The sequence below is a fragment of the Lutra lutra genome, chromosome 6 (genome assembly GCF_902655055.1).
Source record: "Lutra lutra chromosome 6, mLutLut1.2, whole genome shotgun sequence".
Classification (NCBI taxonomy): domain Eukaryota; kingdom Metazoa; phylum Chordata; class Mammalia; order Carnivora; family Mustelidae; genus Lutra; species Lutra lutra.
In genome coordinates this window covers 60894537-60914749 of record NC_062283.1, presented here as the reverse complement: position 1 = coordinate 60914749, position 20213 = coordinate 60894537, and the positions used below count along the sequence as shown (strand labels likewise).

The window sequence follows — 20213 nt, the reverse complement described above, 5'->3', positions numbered from 1 at the left end:
ATCAATAACTGGGAAATAAAATGATGAGTAAATGTCAGGAGTTATTAGGACATGAATAATAATGATTCTCTTGTCTTTGAGGTACAAAGAAATAAAGACCTATTATCAACACTGTTCAGTTGCCTGAATCAGTTTTTCACCTCCCATGGAAATGAGGCATGCTCTCCAACTATTCCTCTTTCACTGAAGGGCTAGGGAAACTAAATAAGGTAAGAAATACGTGAAAAAAAAAATAACTGTATTAAGTGAATTGTTAAGGTGTGGAACATCGTCGGTGCTCAGGAAATATTTGTTTGGATGTTGAGCGTGTTAAGACTCCTGATTGAAGGGCGCCTGGGTGGCTCAGTGGGTTAAGCCGCTGCCTTCGGCTCAGGTCATGATCTCAGGGTCCTGGGATCGAGTCCTGCATCGGGCTCTCTGCTCAGCAGGGACCCTGCTTCCCTTCCTCTCTCTCTGCCTGCCTCTCTGCCTACTTGTGATCTCTCTCTGTCAAATAAATAAATAAAATCTTTAAAAAAAAAAAAAGACTCCTGATTGAAGGCTATACATTCCTACATTGCCTTTTCCAAAGAACTACTAATGTAAACACCAGACCCAAGAAAAATCCATAGAGGCATCAAAAACAGATTTTCTGCTACTCACCTCAGCAGAGTTGTGATACTGAATGAACGTTGCCGAAATGGCATGGCTGAAGGGGTCTCCTGCCTTGGTTACCATGTCCTGCCTCACAAGAAGAGCCAGGTCCACTAACTAGAAGATCAGAGTAATAAAAATAAAGTTAACAGAACAGGAAATAATCAATTAGCAATATCACTGAAGTGGCAAAACTAAAAGCAAGACATTCCAAATGTTACTGATGATACAGCCCGTGTAAAAATCTGTGTTGTGGACACGAGCATATGCTTTTGTTGGTAAGCAGACCTTCCCATGAATATAAACAATATATTCTGACTGTCTAGGGGAGGGCTTTTCAAAGTTTAATTAATAACCACCAGTGAAGTGTTTTAAAATATAGGTTTTAGTGCTCTAGACCCCAAGATTCTAATTCGATAGGTATGCTCTGGGTTACATTTTCAACAAGAAGCAAGGAGAAGCTGACGCTTGTGGTCAGAGGACTGTGCTTTGAGACGCTGTCAGAGAGCAGTGATTCTAGACTCGGGTTTTGGTAAGCACTCAGTAGATTGTACATAGCAAGAAAGGTATGTTTCAAAGTTCAAAAACAATCTCTAAGCAAGGCAGAGGGGTACTGAGAAGTCAATGTTGAGAAAAAGTATTCAGGGATTACAATTCTGGTTAGGATTGAGTTGCAAGCAACAGTCACTTTCATGCTAACACCCGCCAGGGCTGAGGATACAAAGAAACATAACTGAACTAAATTCCAGAAAACTTAAGATTGTCATTGGATAAAACTCATGGCTGTCCCCATTCCTGGTAGAGTAGCAGGTGGGGGAACTTTGATCATGGACAGGGGTAAGAAGAAAGGGATGCCTGGGTGGCTCAGGACGTTTAAGTGTCTGCTTTCAGCTCAGGTCATGATGCCAGGGTTCTGGGATTGAGTCCTGCATTGGGCTCCTTGCTCAGCGGGGAGCCTGTTTTTCCCTCTGCCTGCCGCTCCCCCTGCTTATGCTCTCTCTCCCCTGCTCACTCTCTGACAAATAAATAACTAAAATCTTTAAAAAAAAGGAAAAGAAAGTGGTCATGTATGGCCTGCTATAACAGATATTATCATTCTTACCTGTGCCACAGTTTCATACGCTAAATATGCTAAAATTTCCATTGCGACAACATTGGGTTTTATCTCCATACTGCTGCAGTCCAGCCAGTCTCGAAATTTGGAGGCCTTTTTGGCTAGCCATCAAAAAAAAAAAACAACAAAAAAAAACAAAACCCAAATATGGAAAATTTAGTTTTTGGAGTGTTTTAATACTGCATATTACCATCAAAAAATGAAAAATAAGTCTCTTGAAAATTGCATTTGAAAAATAATGCATATAAAATGCCATGTTTTTGAAGTTTTATTAGTGTCGAGATATTCAAGCCCCAATAAATTCCTTATGCATTTGGGTCTTTGATTTTGTATCTGTGCTACATAACATGGTATATACTAAATGACTTAATATTCAGCACTTCTCACTGTATCTGAGTAAGTTACCATTGGCCATAGCTTAGGTTTTAACAATAGTCAGAAGGGTTGGTTGATATAACTTTAATTTATTCTGGTGGAAAGGAACTCCTGCAAGAAAGAACCCATGGTGGAGAAAGAACATACAGAAATTGTATTTGCAATACATTGTCCAATGTGTCTATTGCCTGAATAGGTTCAAAATCATATATTTAGAATACGATAGGAAAAACGTAGTCCTGCAGTTACGTTTTCCTGACTACAAAGATGTCCAAATTCCTAAGCCAGACTCTCAGAACCCTCCAGACTGATTTCAACCTGTCTTCCTATTACTGCCTCCTGAAATGCTACCTGGCTTTGAGTCTAGTGCTCTCTTAGTTCACCCCTGCTCCTTGCCCTCCAGAGAATGTCATCCCACCTCTCTTCCTCATTCACAGGAATCCTGCCTGTCCCATGTACTTCCCCACACTAGGCATTCACTGAACTCTTGTATCATCAGATAGCCTTTCAATTCTACTTATAATTTTTTGAACCATGTTAGAAACACCATGCATTATGTCTCTAACAGTACCAAGCGCATGTGGAATCTTCTGGTAGATCTCTCCAAAATGCCACAGTGCTAAACAGAGTCTAACTACATGGAGGGCCTTTATTAGATACTAATAATCTAACTAGTAATCCACAGGGAAGAGATTGATGGTAAAGATTTTGTCATATCTAAAACATAATAATCTTTTAAAAAATCCACTGATTATTCTTTTGGTTAATCCAGTCCCACAGGTCTATTAAAACACTTCACAGTCACTCAAAGCATGATATTTTGATCCTTAGAGATGTGGTCTTCATGGATTCCATGTACAGAAGAGTTTGTTTCTTTTGTTTTTGTTTTTTTTTTTTTTTCCAATAAATCACAGAAGACTTGAAGTCTTGCTATGGAAGTGCATGTCCAAAGCTGTCAACTGTGGCAGAATTATGATAATCCTCTTAAAGCTATCTCCCTAAAGTAACCAATCTTCCACATACTCTCTGACAGGCAACATTCCATCTAACTAGTCAGCTGTATTAGCTCACAAACACTTGTTCAACATCTGTGGAATACTTCTGAAGTCAAAGTTAACAGGAGGTAATTTGGCAAGATCAATAAAATGTACCTTATTCACTTCTCCCTTTGACAGGTTGTTAAGAACACAGAAACAAGGTATATTGTAACTATGCACTAAACGATTTATTTGAAAAGAGAGGGAAAGGATAGTTCTTAGTATTCTGTAGGATCTGTCCACCCAAGCAACAGAATTTGTAGCTCCCTCATGAGAGGTTAAGCACTGAGAATGCAGGGATAGGACCGGCTGTCCACCACTGTATCCCCAGCACCTAGAATACTGCCTGGCATCAGCAGTCTCTCAATAAATATTTCCAGAAAAAAAAAAAAGAATGAATAGATGAATGAAAGCTACTTCTTTAATAAAAGGGTAGGGTCTCAACTATTCAGTAGCAGGAAAGGTATACAGAGTGTTCCATGAAACCACTGTGAGTTACTGCTATTCCAGCAACAGCTGAACATTCCCTGAGATGATTCCCTGTCACCTGCAGAAAGCCGGCTTCAGAGACAGACCTTCCCACAGTATTGCTCGTTCCAGCAAATAAGGCACGGGCGCTCCTAGTCATGACAGTAGGTCTCCATCGAGACGTAGGGGCACCAGAATGAACGAGTTCCTTCATCTTTATGGCTCTTCTCAATATATCAGGAGGAAGGATAATCAGGGAAGTAGATCAACAATTAAAATAGAATCCTTAACAAAGGTCAGAAGTTCCTAAGATTATCAGCCTTCTGACACTACTTGGTTTTTCAGCTTGTGCTGGGATTAAAACAACTTTATATAATAACTTCATATGGGAAATTTAAGGTTACTTAATTCTCATACACGTTTATTTTCTCATCATTGACCGTTAGTAAAATTTAAGTTTCTCTCAATATCCAATTCTCACATCTCTGGATACTATCTCACTATTTCTACCTCATCCCTCTCACCCGACTTTCTATTCCTGATCCTTCCCTCAGGCCCTCTGTAATGCTCATTCCACTCTGAAGAAATTCTTCCATGACTTCAATCTCTTCAAAATTACTGCTATTTGGATTAATTGCAAATACTCCTTCTCAGAGGGCATGGTTTTCCCTGGAGTCTTTTATGGTAGAGGTTCCTTATTTCTTTCCTTCAGTACGTATTTATTGATCAGTCATTGACTGCCAACCTGTTTATTTCCCCATACACCAGAGGGCTTGGGGGGTCACATCTTCTGCTCTTAGTTTCTTCCACAAGGAACATACAGGACATGTGGACAGAGACTTCTTACCAACAACAGAGGCTAAAAAACAATGATATCCTGTTTTAACAAATAACTACTAGCCCACAATTTCCTACCCAACTAAACTACCATTTAAGTATGAGGGCAAAATAAAGCATTTTTAAGACAAAAATGAGTGCTTTAGGCACTTACAGAGCCTTGGAAAAAAACAAAATTAGGCTGACAAGGCATGTGTACTAATTACCAAGTTAAAAAAATTAAAGTCAAAGACACATATTAAAAAATTAAGGATAGCAACTAAAATAATAGAACTAAAATATACACTATACAAACTGGTTGAGGAAAAATGGAATGAAGAAAATCCAATGAATCCAACAGAACAATGAAGAGGAGGAGGAAAAGCAAATAAAAAAGGCACGGTAAATTTAAAACACAAAGACCAAAAGCTAAAAACAACAACAACAACAACAACAACAACAACAAAAAGCCCCACAAAGACAGCACATATAAACCCAATGTATAAGTAACTGAACAGACATAAATTAAAATCATCAATTAAAATACAAAAAGACTCTCAGAATGACTAAAAAAGAAAATCTATGTATTTGTTTACAAAATCCACATAAAAACAAAAGGCTGAAGGAAAAGGCTTGGAAAAAGATTTAGCAATTTATAACTAAATTTAATCTTCGTGAATTAATATGAATATCAGGTTTTAAAAAACTTTAAGGGAAATGACTATTAACTTACATAAATATAAAAACAAAAGTCTGGTGAGTTTGATCAGTATCCCAATTCTACAACTTACCTTCAGTGTATAAAGTCACACGCTCATAAATTTTAAAATGCATCAGTAGTCTCAATCAGTGAATGCTTTGATCAAATATTTAAGAAGATATATACAGCTGAATCGTCATTCCTATACCCTGGTAATTTATCAGAAGGGGAGAAATGAAAAGAGCCTAACATTCTGACCAGTTGTGGGTATTAGTTCTGAATTTGCTGACCCACTTGGATTAAGCATTCCCAACCACAACATTTTGGCATATAAAACAGATTCTGCCACTCGGATTTCATAATGAAGCACGTATGGGCGTCAGACAAAAAAAATATTTTTAAATGCCCAAATCTCTCTTCTTTAAAAAAAAAAGTAAGCATAATATACTGTTTAAACTATAATTATTTTATATAGAAAGGGAAAGTAATTTTTAATTTATTACATTTTATTACTGAGTTATAAACAAAAAATTGAGTTGTTAAAAATGTGATTTTCGAACACAAGATGTATTAGGACCTTTCAGTGACTATACATTTTAGTGTGAAAACAGCACTTCTGTTCCTTTAAGTGAATTACATTTAAAATATGATTTTAAAAAATAGTTGAATAGCACTAAATGTTACTTTATAAACTGGAGATTTATACTTATAAAAGACTTGAATGCCATTTTTAAACCTAAAAATTACAATACAAAAACCTCTCATTTGCTGAAATTGCCATGATCTGAAGTGTCATTTACTTAATGCTTCACAGATGTACGATGCCAAATTGTTAGTCAGACTGCAAAGTATATTTAGTTAGGAAAAAAGGCTTCCAAAACATGTTTTCCTATATTTTACTGACATTTACATGGGGCACTATTTGAAATGTGTCATTTATTTGCACTTTATGATCTATAAATGAAGCTCTCATTTTCTTTTTTCAAATCAAATACATTGTGATTATGACCACAGAACAGTTTTTCCATTTAAAGACACCATTGTGTCTATCATCCCTCAGACCAGGGTCATGTGCTTTTCTGTCAGATTTTTCACTGGACTTCTCACCACAGTTGCTCTTTGACCTTTCCCCTCAGAGGCTTAGTCATCATTGAACTGTTGTGGTAAGGATGTTCGCTACACAATCGAGCCCACTATTTATCACGAGCCTTTACGCACTTTCAGTAAGCCTCTGTGCAGTGATGGGACAGTCCTAATTTTATCACTAGGTTATTAGTGTTACAAGAGCTGATGAATATTACAGACTGATGAATTTGGCTAACACTGAATGCTTGTCACAGTAGGAGGTTACAGACAAAAATGGAAGAGACTATTGATATGTTTCCTTGTGGTAATATGAGTATGCATAAATAAATGGAAAGCTTGGTATTTATTAATATTGGGGGTTTTTTAATGACACGACTGTGCTACTAAAGTCCATTAGGGGTTAAGAACGATCAGCCATACTAGTGTCAACAGGATGAAGAAACTGAAAAATAAAATGAGAATGTTAAAGAAAATGGAAATATTTGGACTAAAAGTAATGCAAATAATTAACATGGCTCTCTGTGTCTTACTTTAAAACCTCTTTAGATTATTCATTACAAACCAGTAGAGTGGGGTAAAATCTTTTGTAGAGTTCCCTACAATGCAGGGGCTGTTTCTAACAGTTATAACTATGCATATGTTAAATTCACCTATTTCTAAGGAACGGAGATTGTGCCATACTTTTGTATATCTGTAACACGTGATCTCTTAACATATAATGAAGCAAAATTAAACATTTACTTACAGAAACTTAATTGTCGACTTTCACAGAATTCTGCATATTGGGCTGAATCCATAATTCGAGTCTGTCTTTCTGCTCTCTGATAGATAAAAAGACACACAAACAATATATCAGAGTAAGTAGACCATTATCTATGTCTTTGTGACTAAAATGCAGAATTGAAATTCCATTTTCCTTTCCTGACTTTAGTAAACAGTTTCGTACTACCATAAAAATCATGAAACTTGAAATTATGATAAGTAACAGTAGTTTTGCAACTTGAGTCTTTTGGAAGTGAAGTTTAGAATGCCATTTTCTTCTGTTATTGTCATTACAGTGAAAAAACTAAAGAATCTTACTTCTTAGACTGTGTACCAAATTTTCTTAATTGTACCATCCTTTTAGGGGATAATAACAAATCAAACAGAGAAAACTGTTTATCATTATTGCCCAGGTACTAACTTAAAGCTGGGGATTTTCATTGTTAAAGTCAGAGTCAATGAATGGAATCTACTTTCCCTCAGAACATGGAGCCAGAGCTAACAAGTCCATATTTTAAATGGCAAAGAAAATAAAGAAAAAGGTAAACACAACACAAAACCTTTCATCTGAGTCCAGGTATGATTCACAGTTTAGTATAGTTTCACTCGTGGGTTTCTGATTCAGTATAGCAGATGTTTGCTGCTTCATTGTCCCCCAGGAGGTAGGATAATTATAATTCACCCATAGTTCAGTGGGAAAGAATATGACCGCTTCCGCTTCCTTGGCAAGGGAAACATTTTGAAATGAGACAGGCTGGTACTTCTTGGAATGAGATTCTGGCCAGGAAAGGAAAAAATTCCCTGAGATTTTAATTTTTTTTTCTGCTTTGAAGGACTTTCAGTAAGTTTTCTTTATCATAGTTGTGGAGTACTTAAGTACAACTAATGTCTGGATATTTTTACATTTTTTTTAAACTGAAATTATTCTTTCTTCATTTTGTTTGATTTGGGTAGTGGTCAACTTAATTCCGATGATATATCTGTTGATAGAATGAATAATGGTACACTAGCTGCTGCTCAGTAGAGGAAAGATAGATGGGGTGGTGGGAGTTAAGGTAAAATTTACTAACTCCTGTGGTTTCTTCTAAGGTCATTGACTATTTTTCCCTTGCTTCTCTTCTACTCTGTCCCTCCCTTCTTTCCTTCCTAATCTCCTCCTCACCCCATAGATACAAACACACATGTGTGCTGACATAAACCCAGACTTCTTTATTTACCCTCTAGGTTCAAGTATCCTTTTTGAACATGTATCATCTACGTAATTACATAATATACATACATACACTACATAATACACACATATGTGCATGAGGATCCTCTCTGCAGTGTATCTGAAACATTATGTTTCCTAAAGGGTATATTATTGGGTGAATTTTTATATACTTTGAGGTATTTTTTAAAAGGATTTATTTATTTTAGTGGGGAGGGGCAGAGGGAGAGGGAGAGACTCCCCAGTAAGCACGGAGCCTGACGTGGGGCTCAACCTCACAACCCTGAGATCAAGACATGAGCCAAAAACACGTCAGATGCTTAAATGACTACACCACCCAGGCACTCCTACTTAGAAGTATTTTTTGATACGTGAATGCATTATTTAGTTTTGCCCTTTTTAGTGTATCTGATACATAACTCAAAAGTGTATGCTAATGGACAGTAGCAAGAGAGAATTTTGAACATCACAAATCAGTTACTGATGTGTTTATTAAAAAAAGGTCTAAAGTTAACAATGTATCATTAATATGGCTTTGTCTGACTATATCAGGGATCTCTCAGATTTTTTTTCTAGCTCCTAGAGAATTTCTGACACATGGTAAATGAACAATGAAACCTCCGTGGAATGAACAAATGCTACCATTTTAGTCTACAATCATGGCGGACTATCATCACTACCATCACCATAACGTGGCTAGTTCTTGATTATCTATGCATTCCTATAAGTCTTCTCCGCTGCTCTCCGGCCAGGCAGCCTCATCCCACCCAACACATGCGAAACAGAAAGGACTTAGATAAATACAGAAAAAGAAAATTCCTAATGGGACTTTTCTTCCACAAGTTGAACAATTGATATTTGGTTTCTGCATACATGCTTACATGGTTCATGTATCTGAGTAGTATTTCTGGAAGTGAAAGTTAGGAAAACTCATCCCAAGAGGTTCAGGCTGTCAGGGTTGCCAGTTTTAATCAAGCAAGGCATTTAGCTAGATGGGAATCCTGAACCACACTTAAAAGACACTGAAGGACTTTCAGTGATGCCAGCTAGCTTCATTCTTTTCAGATGCCCGACTAAGTGTCTATCATCTTTTCTTCATCAAGCATTGTACTTAGGTTTCAATTCCTCTAGCATCCAAACAGTGGAGCCCCATGAAGATGGCCCTAGGGCACATGCGGGAAGCCAGTGATCAAGCTTCCAAACAGTAAACGCTCAGGGAAGAGCAGCTGACTTGACAGCAAAGATGCATAGGCATCTACAGAACCTGGCATGTCGGGGTACCCAGGTGGCTCCGTCATCTGGCTCTCAGGGTTGTGAGATCAAGCCCTGCGTTGGGCTCTGTGCTGAGTGTGGAGCCAGCTTAAGAATCCCTCTCCCTCTACCCCTCCCCCTGCATGTGCATGCTCTAAAAAAAATAAACAAGAAGAAATAAATCAAAACTACAGCCTATCAGAGCTGGAGGGTGATTTCAAGTTCATCTTGTTCAAACCCCCTCATTTTAAAGATAAGGAAATTGAGGTTCAGAGAGAAGTGATTTGCCAAAGGTGATCCAAGTTAGCATGGAAGTCCAGGACTCTCAGTTCCCAAGCCAGCTTATTTTCATTATGAGAAGCTGTCTTCGACCTACAGTAATGTTTTTACTCCAATATTTTTCTTTGGAATCCTCTAAAGTCTATACATTCCCTACTAAACCGTAACACACGGCCGCCATAGTTAACGTGCTCAAAGTGTTCATGGCCAAACAAAATTAAGTAAGGCCCTGGGTCAGCGAAGAAGGCACAACCTGGGGGTAATTAAATGCAGGGTGTTCCAAATGTAACGTAGCTGACAGTGCACAGGTGTGCTGCAAATACATCACAGGTGTGCAAACACACTGTAGCCCCAACCACCTTTTCAGTGCTGCACAAGGTTGGGGCAGCAAAACCCCCGGGCTGGTACCTCATGATAAGCTGCCTTGTTCATTTACCTCAGTGTGGCGTAAACAATTTCATTTTCTGTGTGTGCTCTGACGTGGTGAGGTTGGGCAGCAGTTCTACGAACACCAGCAACCTTGATTATTACATGACACAGCACATGCGTGCTATTCACAGCATGGTCAAGTGCACTCAAAATGAGATCAGAGACACGGATTGGCAGTCAAGGATGCCGAGGATGATACAGATATGGTCATCATGCTAATTTCTGTTGACTTCTCTCTCTTCCCCATGAATTATTTCAAATAACCAAAGGAAAGGGACAGAAGTGGCCTCGCAAAAGGATCCAAATCACTCAGCATCTGATTATATTATCTCTAGTCTGTACACTATCACCTCAAAGTTGGGAAAGGCAGGAAATATCTAACCATCATAGGCTCTGTGTTCTTTAAAGATAGTAACTATGTTTTCCTTCTCTAATCTCAGCACTGGCCAATTTTTGGCTTGGATTTACCGGGGCCCCAGTAGATGTTGCCGGGTTGCTCAATGAGCCAGATGGGTAGATGGATGGAGGCAAAAGAAATGCGTATAAATCTCTGTTGTCTGATCTAAAAATCAGGAACTGTAATATTTGTAATTAAGTTGTCCAAATTCCAGAGATGGTAGGCAGCTTTTTAAAGACAAAGTCTTTAAAAAAGCTTGGTTCCTATTTCCTGTATTATCCTGATTCCACTTTCCCTTCCGCCTCGATTCAGATCACCCATTCCAATCCACACGGAAGTGCTCACTGACAGTCCTTTTCTATTCCCGGTACGGTAGGAAATCTCTGGAAAAGATGCAAGGGGGAAAATCTTAAGCCTCATAGGACAGCATGGTCACAGTGACAATGCTGACAATGCCTATCTATTCTTTTCAGAGAGCAGCATAATAACCTTTATTTTTTTAAAGATATTATTTATTTGACTGAGAGAGAGAGAGACAGTGAGAGAGGGAATACAAGCAGAGGAAGTGAGAGAGGGAGAAGTAGGCTTCCCACGAAGCAGGGAGCCTGATGTGGGGCTCAATCCCAGGACCCCGGGATCATGACCTGAGCCAAAGGCAGAATCTTAACGACTGAGCCACCCAGCGCCCCACAATAACCTTTAAAATAAACTGTTTTAACAGTTCCATTTTACAGTTGAGGACACGGAGATTTCAGAGAAGTAAAAAAAAAATTTTTTTTAAGACATATAGTTGATAGAGAGGCCAAGCTAATAAATAAAACTTGGGTCCAAATGACCTCTCCGAGGTGTGTCACTGAATAATCATGGCAGACTAACCACAGCTTCTGTTCCTACTGGATGTTCTCAAATTACACAATGGACTGCCACAGGAACGAAAGGTCATCACTGGACTAGTCATGCTTTTGTATCTGCAAGTCCAGTTTGTTTTCTTCTTATCTGTTAATTCTACCCATTCTTTGGTTTCATTAGGTATTAGTACTGCTCTTGGAAACTCATAAAAATATGGTGCACACCCAGAGGCTTTTTAAAAAATTAAACCTTACTAGTATTACAATATAAACAAAGTATTACCATATAGGGGGATACAAGGAAAACTCACTTTTGGAAGAATTATTCCTAAGATTTTCCAAGCACCCAACGATATTATCAAAATTTCATTCGAATGGCTTTCTAAAAAGGTAAGAGAGAATAGTTATGCTAATAGTCATTCATCTCACTACCAAGAAGTTACAGCTTTTTCTGGTTATTGTAAAACAAACTCAGAAGGCAGAATTCCATGCCAGATGAACTCATTTTTTGGGGGGGTTCTACCTAAATGAAAACAGGGAAGGAAATGTCCCAACAGATGCATTACCTAGTGTAGTCCGTTCATTTGTTTGATACCTTGAACACAACAGACTCCTAGTATGGATTTGTTAATTTAAATGTTCAGTACCATGTTTTCATTTCAATTAACATGAAACTGCTTGTGTCTTGGAAAAATACTTTCAGCAGTGACAATCACCATTTGCCTCTATCTCTACCAGTCTGAGGCCAGATTACTTATGCAGCATACAGTTTCATTTAAATTCTCCACATGCTTTCACTGAAGCCTACGTAAAGGTTAGAGAAACTATGTGCTGGCATTATCTCTTGGCGGCTTCTCAAGACACATGACATTTATCTTTCTCCAGCAATACGGAATCACAGAACATAACTTTTAAACCAAAATGAAAGTTTATCTGTCTCACTTCCACCTTGGATTTAAAAAAAAAAAATCTTACTTTGATTACTCTTAGAAGTCCCATGATTGAAATGCGAAGTCCCTTCTGCATGGAAAAGGCAAAATGCCAACAGTCATCTGCCAACGACCTCATGTTAAACAGGAATCGGCTGCTGAAGTCGAAAACCTCTGATGGAGTGGGTGGCGGCGGCACCCAGCAATGTGAAAGCGTGCAAATTACGGAATGTGTATACATGTTCATGTATGTTGTGGTTCATCTGCAGAATGATACTAAATAGATCAGTAAACACCACAGACTGCTCAAGAAACTTAGAAACCATATCCCTGGCTCCCTGCAGATAAAGAAGCTGAGGTTAAAGGGTTTACCTGGATTGCTGCGGGGTCATCTTGGTACCCAGGTGTGTGCTCATTCTGCTTGGGGATCGGTCTGTAATTAAGTGGATTCTCCCACCCAAGAGTCAAGTGAGTCTCCCTCCAACCATCTGGTATGTTTTCCTTGCTTCTACACCCAACTACAAGGCTCATCAGTTTGGGCCTGGAGTCCTGCAACCGGTTCCTGGCTGGTTCCTTCCAAATATTTTAACTCTCCCAACCCATCTGGGTATGACAACTTTAAATAAAAATAGAGAGAAAAGGCCGTGGCACATAGCAAGACCTTACCATATCAGGGCCTCCTGGAACCCCCCACCCCACTTTCATTCCTCTGCTTCATAAACTTAAACAAATGGCTCTCAGCTGATCACTGCATCAAATCCAAGCTCCAATGCTTGGCTTCCAAATGCAGGCACAATGTGGCTCATTCTCTATAGGCAAGCAGTGTTCTCACCAAACCTAATATCTTCTGTGCTTTACTCAGGTCACCCTTTGTCACATCTGCCATGTTGCTGTCCCGTGTCCCTCCCCCATGACTGTGCTGGCCATCTCCCTCTCCTCCACACTGTATTGAACTCCTTCCCCTTCAGCATAGGTACCACCTCCTTTAGGAAGTTTTCTCTGAAGTTCTCAGGTCACCCTGATTTCTCTTCTGGAACATTTGTTTTTCTAGATAGATTATACCCCTGTACTTTTCCATGTGTCCTACATTTATATCCCCTTAAAAGTTGTAGTTCTAAGATTATTAACTGAAAACGGCAGTTGAGAACTGGGATCTTTGTGTCTTGATTTATGATTAAAACACACACACGTGTGTGCGTGTGTGTGTGTGTCTGTGCAAATGTCCAGAAGCATGCATGGTATATTTTAATAGTACATATCTCTGGGGTTAGCATTTCAGGGAGGTTTTAGTTTTTCACTTTCACATTTCAGTGATGTTTTAACTTGTTCTTAGGTGAATTACATTAAGAAGAAATATTTTTAAAAATAAAAAGAATCTAGGGGCGCCTGGGTGGCTCAGTTGCTTAAGTGGCTGCCTTCGTGATCTCGGGGTTCTGGGATCGAGTGCAGCCCGTGTCTGGCTCCCCACTCAGCAGGGAGTCTGCCCCTCTCCCAGGCCATCCCCTCAAGTTCTCGCTCTCAAATAAATAAATAAAATCTTAAAAAAAGGAGAGAGAGAGAATTTAAAAGTAAAGAAACTCCTCTTGAATTAACTTTGCTTGACTTACAGGAGGTCATTAAATAAATGTCCACACACACAAATAAGCAAAGCTTTTATCAAGAGGCACAAAATCACAGAGTAACAGCACAGGTTTGGATATACGTCCTCCCAGAGTGAGAGAGTGCAGGCGAGAGAGGGGGAAAAGAGAATGTTACTGTATTATTTAGGGAGCCAATGCAATCCTCACTGTTTCTGAATCATACAACTGAATAAAAAGAAAATATATTTTCTACTTCACTGCCTAAAAAATAAAGCTTTCCACAGGTGCTTATTTGTTTTCCCCACATGATTTTTCAAAATAATCAATTTTGTGTGTCCAAGGTATTAAGAATATATTACAATAATCATAGGAAGTTCCCTAAAGAAGTAGTTATAGACTCTAGGAGAACATTCAAGGGGTTTAAAGGGAATTTTGTGCTAAAAATAATGAGTAATTCCCAGAAAGTACAAAGCAACAGTGATTGAAAAATACACAAAAGGGCATTTGTGATAGTGGTTCATAATAGAGTTGTTTCAAAATACTGAATTTTGGGGGGTCGATAATGGGTCTAGATATATTAATTAATATGACTACAGGAGTTTTTTCTATTATATTCTAAACTATCAAGAATGAGCATGAATTGGTCACATAAGGAAAATACAGTTGTTACTTAAATAGTACATTTAAAACTGTTTCAATATCTATTAAAATTTTTAAAATATGAATTTATTAAGCTAGTAGTGGGGAAGATTACACACAACAAATTATTTCCAATCCTGGAAGAAAATGTGTGCTCTCTAAGAAAAGTATAATTTTTTTCCTTGTAATCTAGTACCACGCAACCACACAATTCCATGTTTAGTTGTAAATCCTCATAGAGTGTTAGTACTAATTTTTACTAACGTTTCCCTGAAACTGTAAACATGCTCTGGAAAAACTAGGTTGGCAAATAATATAAAAAGCTATGTGAGCTTCTACCCAAACTAGTTCTTTAAAGTAATAGAAGAAGACTGACCTCTTTTTTATTTTTCTGATTGAGGATGCTGTAACCCTTTTTTGTGGCTTTTATTTGGCTGCATATCCAAAAGTGCACGTACTGAATTAATATATGTAAGCTCTTTAGGTATTCCGAATAACATTCCTAAGCATTCTCATTGGTTTATGTAATATCCAGATGAGTCGACATGGCTTTAGAGTCTAGCAAATATAGGAGGACATAATTAAATATTTTAGTTATTTGGGATAAAATTTTACAAAACTGCCTGGAAAATATGCATATAAAGCCACTCCTGCACAAAATGTAGTCCATATTTTCTCTTTAACCTTGAGTTAGAGTTGTAGACCTTTCCATTTTCATTTAGAAAGATCAAATTCTCAAGCAGTTTAACACACATATCGAATGGAGGCTGGCTTCACTTACATAGTGGGAAAATCTGGCACCTTTAAAATAAAATCCTATGGAGGAGGAACCTTGTCATTGCAACATGGCTCTCATTATTCTCTTCAAGGATATAGATGGAACTCTCTAACAGAACAAGGGAGTTCCTGCTTGGAATCTCCCTTTGTTGCTACTATGGGATACATTTAAGTGTTTTTTTTTTAAAGGATTTTATTTTTGCATGTAAAAATAAAATTTTTATCTTATATTACTTCATCAATTAATTCCCTCTAAGGCCCCTCAGCCCTACCTTTAAAAATATATCTAGAATAAACCATTCTTTATCACCTTCCACCTTCGCTGCTACTACTCTGGTTCAAGCCATCATGATCCTCTCTTTCTAGATTATGGCAACAATGGGTCTTCTAATGGGTCTTCCGGCTTCCCCCCACCCCTGCCAGTCCATTCACCACACAACAGCCAGAGGGAGCCTTTAAAAGATGAAAACCGGGGCATGTCATTTATGATCAAAACTTCCAATGGTGTCTCATCACGCATAGGATAAAAGTCAAAATTCTCAGGATGGCCTAGAAATCGCTACACAGACTTGTTCCCTGTTACCTCTCTGGTCTCATTTCCTAGTACTCTCTCTCCTCCTTACTCCGCATCCCAGCCACACTGGCCTATCCTGAGGTTTCTCAAGAATGCCAAACACACTCCCATCCCAGAGCCTCTGCATTTGCCACAGCCCTGTCCCAGTGATCTTCCTGCTGCACCACTGTCTGGCTTGTTCACTCACTTCCTTCAGGTCTCTGTTCGAAGATCACCTTATCAGAGAAGCTGTGTATGACCAGCTTCATATAAAACAGCAGCTTCTTGCCGGTCATTCTCTATCTATTACGCTGCCTCCTTTTTCTTCAAAGCTCTGGCTATCATCTGCCACACTAACATATTTATTTGTTTATTGTCCCTTTCCTCTGAACTAGAATGCAAAGGTACTTGAAGGCAGAGACCGTGTCTATTTTATTCACTGCTAAATCCCCAAAGGGCTGGACACACAGTAGGTGTTTCATAAACATTAGCAGAATTAAATACATATTTATATTTATATTCATTCTACATTCTGTATGTGGAAAAGCTAAAACCTCGAAGGCGGGGTTTCTCAGCCTTGGCACTACTGATACCTTTGTTGTGGGGACTGTCCTGTGCATTGTAGGATGTTCACTGAATTCCTGACCTTGACTGACTAGATACTAACAGCTTCTACCTACTACTTCCTGGTTTGTGAACACCAAAATGTGCCCAAGTATTGCCAGATGTCCCCTAGAGGGCAAAATCATACCCAACTGAGAACCACTGCTCTCAGGGGAAGGGGACGACCCCTAGTTGACTCAGTACTATGTGTCAGGTGCCATGGTTGGTCCCTTCCAATATCTCTTTTAAGTCTTCTAATAATCTCAAGGGGCACATGTGGTTCTTATTTTTAAAATGAAGAAGCTATAGCTCAGATGTTAGGTGACTTGTCTAAGGTTGCTAAAAAATAAGGTTACTGCCATCTCAAACCAAATCTGTCTTATCCAAAGTTTATGTTCTTTATTTTTGCTATGAACCCTCATAAATGAAATGGCCAAGAGAGATCCTTTGATAGAGGCAAGAGAAGCGGACTTAAGAGTCCTCCAATTTTTCTCCTCCTCTGAAAGGTATTCCCCAGTGAAACACCAAAAATCGTAAGACAGAATTTGAAAACCATTCGCTCTCCTACACTGTCTGCCCTACAAGGAACAGGCATTATGCTTCTGTATCTGGTTTCAGAACTGAGGCCATTTTGGACATGAGATTCACAAGATGTCCACGATACTGAGGGAACAATTAAACCCCATGTGTCAGTCTGGGTGATCTTTAAAAATGTAATCATGTTGTGTCATTTCAGTTAAATCCCTCCTTGGTTCTGACACCATGGTCTATTGCAAAAATGACAGGTTTATCTGTGGGGCACATAAGAAAGAGTGCTTCTAAAATTAGGACCAAAACACATGTTGTTATTTGGAACGCTCCTGAGTCAATGCGACAGAGCCCGTGCTCACCTTGCATTAGAACCCTCCTCCCTGGCCACAAGCCGCACTATTGCTACCAGAAATACCCAGCAACAGCCCAACTAGCTGGCTCAGTAATGGATAAGAATGATCAGTTTAGTTGTTCTGTTCAGAATTTATGTTGATAGTTGTATATACAACATTTTAAAAATTGGCTATTCCTAGAGTAAACCTTAAGTATTCTAACTAGGAAGATAGCTTAGTACGATGGTCAAATGATTCATTTAGGAATTTTCAACTGAAGGAAAATATTACTGTAGACCAACTTTGATATGAATGGGGCTATCAAAAAACATGCTTTAACAGTAAATCTGAATCACACACACTTTAAAAATTCATAAAGAAGGAAGACGAAGTGATGAGAAGATGAATAATGAAGACTACTACATTATACCCCAGTGAAGAAATGAAGTCACCAGTCTCTGGAAAATTCTCAAGGGAATGTATTATAGAGGAAAAAAATAGGCTTTTACAACTGGGTACCATCTGAGGTAAGATCAGCAACAAACCAAACCAAATTAAATTGTTTATTCCCTACTGAGAATGCACTTCATCATTTTACAGCTGAAGTTTCTTTTCTCATAACTGGCTGAGTTGTTTTCATGAGTCAGAAGTGAACAAGTTCATCAACAGAAATAGGCCACAGACACTGATGTAGCTGAAAGCACGAGTTAACATAAAACAAAGGAAGAAAATGATTTCCAGAGTATGCCAAGTTTTAATCACTGAAAAGCACCAGCAACAGACTTGACCAAATATGGCTATAATGTGAATACAACAGTAATCATCATAGCTATCGAAATTGCTTTTGTTTCCAATGTAATACATGAAAATTCCTAAACATTTAACAGGAGAAAGCAGAAATGTCTACACATTCAGAAAAGGAATGTCTATTTTCACCTCTTATCTTTAAAAAAGTCTACCTACTGAACTTAGAAAATAAATGAAACCAGACACCATCTTTAAAATCACTGTGTTTTCAAGATCTCTGAAAGATTAAGCACTGGAGGGATTTATCTCCTGAAGAAGCCCTGGATGCACTCAGATTCGGTTTCCAGCAGCCCGAACACTACGACAGCCTCGTGGGCTTCAAAGACTGCAGAGCAGCAAAATCCCCTGGAATCATAAATGTAAAACCTATAATTATGGTTATTTAACAAAATGGTTTCTGTTAAGATATTTGATGATGAAATTCCCATCCTCAGATGTCAGTGCCCAAATTTTAATCAGCCTTTACTCATAAGTAAATGTGTTCTAACTGTTATTTGATTAAATGTCAGTGGCCATTAGGCCCAGTTCTTAAGCAAGAAGGCTTACAGCAGGCATGCCACAGAGAGGGTGTGGAATGGATTATGAGGAAAGATGAAGAAAGGAGAATTGTTTTAGCAACTTGGTGATGTGAGGCACAGTTTCACCTTAAAGCAACCACAAAAACTTGAAAGAAGCAGAGGGCAACTTTGGCAGCCGGCACAAGGGAAGCTCAGAGGTGGTAAAATGGGTGAAGTCAAGTGAGGAAGAATCAGAGCACAGAACAGCAGCATTTCTAAGTTTCGTGTATATTGTCTCACTTGCTGGTTCTCTCAACAACTGTGAGAAAGATCTGCTGCTAGCGACATCTCCATTTTAGAGACAAAGAAACTAAAGCTTGCTTACTCTCTGTGGCTTTTTAAAAAAACTTGTTTTGAAATAATTTTAATTTACAGAAAATCTGCAAAATTTAGTACAATTCTGCATCTTCTTCAGCCAGCCTTACTACCCCAATCTCTCCTTAACCCTTCTGATCTGAGAAGACAAGCCGAGTCGTGTTTAATACTGGGATTAGAGTTTCTGTGGCTTTTCATAAAGGCAGGACATATTGCTAGAAAGACTTATGATTCCTAATCCAAACCTGTGCTCTTTTCACTGTATCATTGACTCCTTTAACAAAGCTCCTTATTTAAATATAGAATTTTCTTTCTGAATATAGACAGGACTATCCAAGTAAGTTTAACCCGAGTGAAATTACTCAAAGGGTACAACTGTACTTTACTACTCTATGTTACCATTCTACATACCTATAAAGTGTGCAGTATTCTAGAACATTCTACCTGAAATGTTCTTTAGTGGCTCTAGTAAGAAACTGGTTTAGTTTTTACGGAAATGAAAACCCTAAAACTTGAACTATGTGCAGTTTTGACAAGATCTAGAAATGCATTCTAACATGAATATTTAGTAAGATATAAGTGAACAAATGTCACAAAACTACAGAGTGACTTCTGAAGAAGCACACTGAATTTTCAGCCATATTGCTGGAGGAGAGCAGGCAGTGTTAGATAGCCCCAATAATTTGATCTTTCACAGATGCTGTAAATTCCTTCACTGATTCTGATTGTACTCATTATGAGAAGAAGGTTGTATCTAAACTCAATTCCATTTGTATGTGTACCCTGGAAATTTTGCCATATTGCACATTTTTATAGAGAAGATGTGGTGTGAGAAGATAGCTACTACTTGTGGGTGTTGGGTACTGAGCTAGGTACATTATATTTGTTACCACAAATCCTTCCCAACAGTTCCAAGAGGCAGGTTCTGTGGAAGAATTTGAGACTCGGAAACATTAATTTGTCTAGGGTAACAAGGATACCCTGGTACAAGAAAGGGTTTCAACTGTGATTTGAACACCGAAATCTGTCTAACCAAAGCCAGTGCTCTGGTTAGAACACCATGCAGTCTAAAGAGAACATTAGAAGGAAGACAGACATGCCATAGTTTCCTGAAAGAGAAAAATAATTCTGTCATTCCATAATAAAGGCTTTATCATCTTTTGTGATGACTGCACCCATCCTTGA

At 38.4% G+C, this 20213-nt stretch overlaps 1 protein-coding gene across 1 annotated transcript in view; it reads right to left on the bottom strand.

The window, feature by feature from the left end:
* SUPT3H (SPT3 homolog, SAGA and STAGA complex component) overlaps positions 1-20213 on the bottom strand; it is a 566769-nt gene that overhangs the window by 126830 nt on the left and 419726 nt on the right. Inside the window, exons 7-9 of the mRNA XM_047733198.1 lie at positions 6975-7050; positions 1736-1848; positions 643-750 (exon numbers count right to left, since the gene is read on the bottom strand). Of these exons, the coding sequence (XP_047589154.1) occupies positions 643-750; positions 1736-1848; positions 6975-7050 (297 nt within the window). The remainder of the gene's footprint in view (positions 1-642; positions 751-1735; positions 1849-6974; positions 7051-20213) is intronic.